General features: G+C 42.5%; 1 protein-coding gene across 1 annotated transcript; it reads right to left on the bottom strand.

The window, feature by feature from the left end:
- Positions 1 to 3,715: 3,715 nt before the first annotated feature.
- Positions 3,716 to 4,183, bottom strand: KNAG0A06530 (uncharacterized protein; the record flags this gene model as incomplete). The annotated part of the gene is made up of 1 exon (XM_022610885.1): positions 3,716 to 4,183. The coding sequence occupies one exon, from the start codon at positions 4,181 to 4,183 to the stop codon at positions 3,716 to 3,718; it is 468 nt and encodes a 155-aa protein (XP_022462556.1).
- Positions 4,184 to 6,000: the final 1,817 nt, after the last annotated feature.

A 6,000-nucleotide genomic window follows, 5' to 3' on the forward strand; every position in this document is an offset into this window, starting at 1 on the left:
ATCTTTCAAGGTTATTTTTGAAGACCAGACTTCCGAACTCGGAACACTTTGATAAACAGCCACAATAAATCTAAATGCTGTAACTACTTATTTGACGTAAATATGCATGTTAAATTGTCCTTACACACATTCTTCACTCACAATAGACTTCAGTTTTTAGATATGTGAGATAATAAACCTGAAAAAGTTTTTTGTAATTCAAAAAGGACACTGACTAACGAGATACAAAGTTTATTTGTTTGCTTCAAGAGGTGTCTCACAAGGTTGAGACTCATGCAAGTAGGTAACAAAAGTCATGTAGAAAAAAATCTCACCTTAGCTATTATTTGTGATAGTTACTTTAAAAAATCAGCATCTCTCAGAAGTGCTGAGTAGCTCTTCTAAAAACCACTAATAAACCAATGTTTGTGGGTCCCCTCCCTGTTCTTTTGGGTAACTCAAAACTGGAGTTTGACGTTTCATAAAATTATATTGTTCATCAACCGGACTCTACAAAAAACACATGTAATACTTTAAGAGCTTATGGGTGTCACGACGTATGTTTCGTTCGATTTACATACTACCCACAAGGTATTGTTTCTTTTCAGCGATACAAGACGGTACAAAGGAAGACCTTTAGAAAATAAAACAAATACCTTCCGCCCCTCATTGGTCCTTATGTAGACCCTATACTGCTGTTTTGAGAACGAGGTTAGTTGTCTGAGAAAGAAAATAGAACAGGTTCCTCATTGCGGTGGGTAGATGGGGATGGGAGAGGACATCCATTGACGCCACTTACTACACTCGTTTCAGTAATCTTCCTCCAGGGTCCAATGCATACGGAACTTCGAGCTGTCCAATGCGTGTCATTTCGGTAAAGCGATCTTCGGGGACGGCGGCAAAATGAAGCGAAATAAAGAAAAAAATAGAAAAAAAGGGGCATAAACGTCCCACTGGTCTTTGGAAAAAAGTATAAAAGGAGACGTGAATTGCCGTTTCCCACTTTATCCTCTCTCTCCCACTTTCCTTGTAAATCCTTTTCTTCGTGGCGGGCTTCGAAAAGAGAGTAACAACAGTTGCTAATATCTAAAACCTGAATTTTAAGCGCCGTCCAAAAAGTCTTTGCCTTCCCCTTCCCAGAGGCAGTCAAAGACACTTTGAAGTCGTGATTGAATGAAACCGCCCAACAATATCAAAAACGGGGAATGCGATTTTGATATTGCTGGGAAGGTGTTTGCTTGAAGGGACGGTTCAAAGTTTGATATTTTCGAAGCCATCGAAAAGTTAAACCGAACAACTACCAATTGGCTTACTGGGAACCCCACCGACGACAAAGACACTGCTCAGTTGCGTGCAAATATGGCTGTGGCAGCGTCGATATGGGGAGAAGTTCAAGAGGACTTTGAATCTTTCTCCCCCCTGAGAAAGGTAGCTGGAAAATATATCGCTCATCAATCAAGAAAGGTCGATGGGCTGAAAGTGGACTCGGAAAGCTACGGAGATGACCCAGTGGCCCTGACAAAACACGTTGGTAAGTCATTGAGGTCTTACCGTGTAACAAAAAGAGTTTTTAGATTACGGAGGCGTTCTGAGAACACCGGGGATGTTGATAATGAACTTAGTGTCGAAACAAAGGACGCAGCCGATGGATCCGTTTGAGCACAGCCTTTGCTATATATCTATCGTACTGGTTGCTGTCAATGTTCTCCGTGATTAAATCATCGTACCTAGCGGACCTTTGCAGGCCGTGCTTGTACTGGCGCCGTGTTTTTTCTTCACATTTGAAAATTGTAGAATATCTAGCCAAGACAGATAAGAACTCTGACCGGCTGTCCTCTCTAAGATCATCAACACTATGCACAGTTGATTTGAATTGTGTTATAATTTGTTTGCGCCTAAAAGGCTTCCGGAACAAGGCATTTGTTGTTTTATTTGTGCTCGCGCACCAATTTGGGGTTGGTGGCAGGCTCTTTTCTCGCGGTTACTAGCTCATTGGGTATATGAGCGTTTGACCTTGGGTTAGACAGGGCTGTTGAGTCAAAGTTAATTGTAGGAACTATTGAGGCGGTTGGATTCACGATAAGTGGTTCATGGGTATTGACGGTAGGGTGGTCGGCAAATCGGACTGATCTCTTTGCGGCAGAGCGCTTCAATTTTTCTTTCATGAGCTCACGTTTGGATGAAACCTCTGGAATATTTGGGACAATGTATAGTGGGTACATGAGCTTTCGCCTTTGGGGTTGACAAGACTATGGGGCTGAGGTCGATAATAGGGACGAAAACACTGGGGATGTTGACACTGAACCCACCGTTGAGACAACGGAAGCGGCACAAGAGCTGAAATATCTGGCTGATAACAGTTCCTGGGATAATCACTGGTCTCGCCTTTGCCACTGTTGGTTGGTATCCGACCTTCCATGTATGTGTTGCTGTGTTGGGAACCTTGGTTACCATCGAAGTAATAATGTGGATTCTAGTACTCGTCAAATACCTCAACGAGCGTTAAGCATTGTATTTGTACTGAATTTATATATAAAAAGGTCGTGTTCATAGCTTATACCATTCTCTTCTCTTCTCTCTTTTCTAGCCGGGTTTGCTGAAAATTCCCACTTGAAATATGCACAGAGCTAACTTTATCACAGATAAAGCTTCAGAACGAACAAGCTGTGCACCAAAGCCTGGTTTCTCAAAAGTTACCAAGTATAATACAATTTGCTGTTACAGCAACTAGAGCAGACCATTGTGATTGAGCATGGCTAGCAGAGTTATGGAAGTTTTGGTTCTCTTCCAGCTGTAAGATTCTGATCTTCTAAAAAAGGATGAAAATAAATACTTTTAACACGCGAAGATAACATGTTACTCTCGCTGTGGACATTGTGAAGGGCATCAAGTAGCGAAGCTTGGCGTTTATTTATTTGCTGTTTCTTCACCCTCTATATCAACGCCACTATAGCTGCTTACTCTACCTTTCTTTGGATTACAAATATGTAAGTTCGGCGGGTTTATTCCTCGTTAGGCACCTTGGTGCCATTTGCAGGGTGAACCCGGATCATCAAGACCAAGAAAAAACTACAAACGGTAATCAGAATATTATCTTTTTGCTAGCTAATAGCAATTATTTATGAAGGTACTCGGAAGATACCAGGATCACTTCAATCCATTGACCAACTGCTCCTGTTTTTTCATAGCAGGTTTGCACTGCAAGGATAAATTTCGTCAACTCGCCACAGCTCCCATGTACCAAATACCATATCTGTTTTTGTTTTGTAGAGTATCCAGGCAATGTGGCTGTTTGTAACGGGTCCACTTACTATCTCTATCGAACCAGATACCGGCAGTGTTTTGAGTGCGGCGGTGGTGAACTCACGGGACTCAGATAAACCACACCTTTAAGCGGGGGAAGCGTCGCCAAATTTAGCTTTTCGTTTGAACAATTTACTGAATACCTTCTTCGTCCTGTTCTCAACTTTGCTATCAAAATTGTTGGCCTTTTGCTTCTTGCCTTCCCAAGAGCCGATCTTTATATGTTTCGCCAGGCTCTTGAATTTGCGTTTCTCCCTTTGTACCGCCTCCTTGACCTTCTTCCAGCGACGTGCACCAGCGGCTTTCCATCGGAAACGCTCTTCATCAACAGTCTCGGCCCCATCTCCACCCGTCTCCGCACTGCACACGGATACTCCAGTCGCCGCCGACCATTTGGGGGAAGGTGGCGGTTCTGTTTCTCAATGCTACTGACTCAATTGGGGGTTGAGCAGTCGCAGCGTGAATGCAGGAGCTGTGGGTGGTGTAAACAGGGTCCGAGGCAGGACTTCGAACGGTGACAGATGCTGGTTTGCGAGTGGTGTAAACTGGGTCTGAAACAGGAGTTGGAACGGTGGAGGAGGCTGGGTGGGTGGTACAGGTAGAGCCCGAGACAGAACTTGGAGCCGTGACGGTTGGCGGTTCCTTTGCGGTTGAAGTGTCTTTCACAGTTGTTTTGGATGGTGACGCCGGAGTTGGTTCTTGTGGGCCCAAATTGAGACCAGAAGGACTGAGACGGTTTGGAGGGTTCTGAGGGCCGGGTGACAGTACTGTTTGTTCTCATGCGGCGCTCATCCCACTTCCTCATTACACCGCCAGAGGCAAGTATAAAGGGTGCCCCTTTGGTAATGTACAGCTTCAATTTCTGGCCGTTCCTGCGTCTTATATATCTGACCATTTCCATCTCTTTCTAGATATCCCATCACTGCGTCGTCGGCCTCAACCTCATTGTTATTGATTTTCATCAGCAGGTCGCAGGAGCACCAGGAGATTTCTCCGTTGCAAATAGTGCAGTTGTCGGGCGGAACGTACTGGTCAATGTCAAACTTGGCCGCAGCAGATTTGTTCTGTTGGAAAACTGTTCCGAATGTCGCTGTGACAAAGTTCGTTGCTCTAGTTAAATTCTTGAAGAAGTAGGTGGAAGTCATTTTAAGTAGTTTGCTTGGTTGTCGTACGATGTGAATTTATTGCACGGCGGGTGATGTTATGTAATGAAGAAAGAAGGAGAGGACAGAGAAGATCGTGAGAGTTCAATAGTTTTATTGTACTTCAAAAATCTTCTATACGTCAAAAAAAATGGTTTTTGTGAACACAAAAAACAAAGAACGACTTAACCGAACATGAATAATAGAAAGAGAGATTCCCGCAAAAAGTCAAGTGGTAAATTGGGAAATTTTATCTTATAAGTTGATTGAAATGGATATTTGTGGCATATATCTATTTACAGCTTTTAAGACAAAAATTGGAAACCAAATCTAGTTATTTGTCATATATCTAACTAACAACAATACAAGATGACAGACAGATAGTTGGTCAGACAATACGTACGAGGTAGTAATAGACACATGCAGACAATATATATATATATATATATATATATATATATATGTGATAAAAAATGCCCAAGTTAGTAGGGCCATAAATCATAACTTTATATCCCACCAAAGGTACTGTATAACGTAGAGCTTGAACTTTGTGAAGACAGATCACAGATTTTCAAAACTACTCTTTAGAAGGCAAAATAATGTACCAACATTCAAGAAAGCTGGTATTTTTTTTCCCATGATGTATGTAACCTTTATATGATCTTCAAGAACTCACTCACAATAAATATGACAAGAATTTGTTTATTGAACCTAAAGAGGGCACCCTAGGTAGAAGAACACTGGATACAGCAAATGTCGAGGTTTAGACTCCGAAAATAAAACCTTCGTCGTTAAGAATATTTCCAACATTATATCTGAAGCCCCTTCTATGATTTTGCGCCAATTTTGCAAGATCTTACACTTGTCATAGAGCAGCCTGTAAAGGTGGAATAATTTCAGAGTTAAGAGGCTAACCAACAACCCAGTAAAATATGAAAAATAGACCTATTAGAGACTCAGTTTCAAAATCTATATCATTCGTCGTTTTTTGTTCGACACAATCAGGTTGATGCTACTTTTTCCTGAAATGAAAAAGGTCTCGATCCGATTCTCTGTACCGCCACCTCCACAAACCAGCAAATATTGGCACCTTTTCGGGTATATTACCGAAACGCTCGCTATCACTGCACCAAGCTTGATCTAACTACTTGAAAAGGCTTTGCTGCATTACATATTGGTTAATAGAGATAGCCGGATTGTTTCGACCTGTTCGACGCAATCAAGCCCCCGCAGTTTTTAAAACCTCATCCCCGGACTCTGCGAAACCAAGACAAGCTTATATACTACTCAACGCGCCCGCCACTGCAAGAAACCGAGCTCTGCCGTAGCTAACGCATCGCACTCAAGATTTTCCGCCTCAACTTCCCGTTGTCGACGCCTTAAGATCTGTCGCCAGAACAGGTATTTTCCGATTTTTCGCGTTTTTTTCTTTCTTTTCCTTTACGCGAAATGCAAAACTTCTGAAAAATTCCCCTTTTAAAACGAAAGTCTACCGCGAACTGGAGGAACCGTCTCGAGAACAATGGTCGCCAGAAGGAGCCGTTGCCCGTTTCACAGTCCATCATCGGATTGGGAC

The sequence above is a fragment of the Huiozyma naganishii genome, chromosome 1 (genome assembly GCF_000348985.1).
Source record: "Huiozyma naganishii CBS 8797 chromosome 1, complete genome".
NCBI lineage: Eukaryota > Fungi > Ascomycota > Saccharomycetes > Saccharomycetales > Saccharomycetaceae > Huiozyma > Huiozyma naganishii.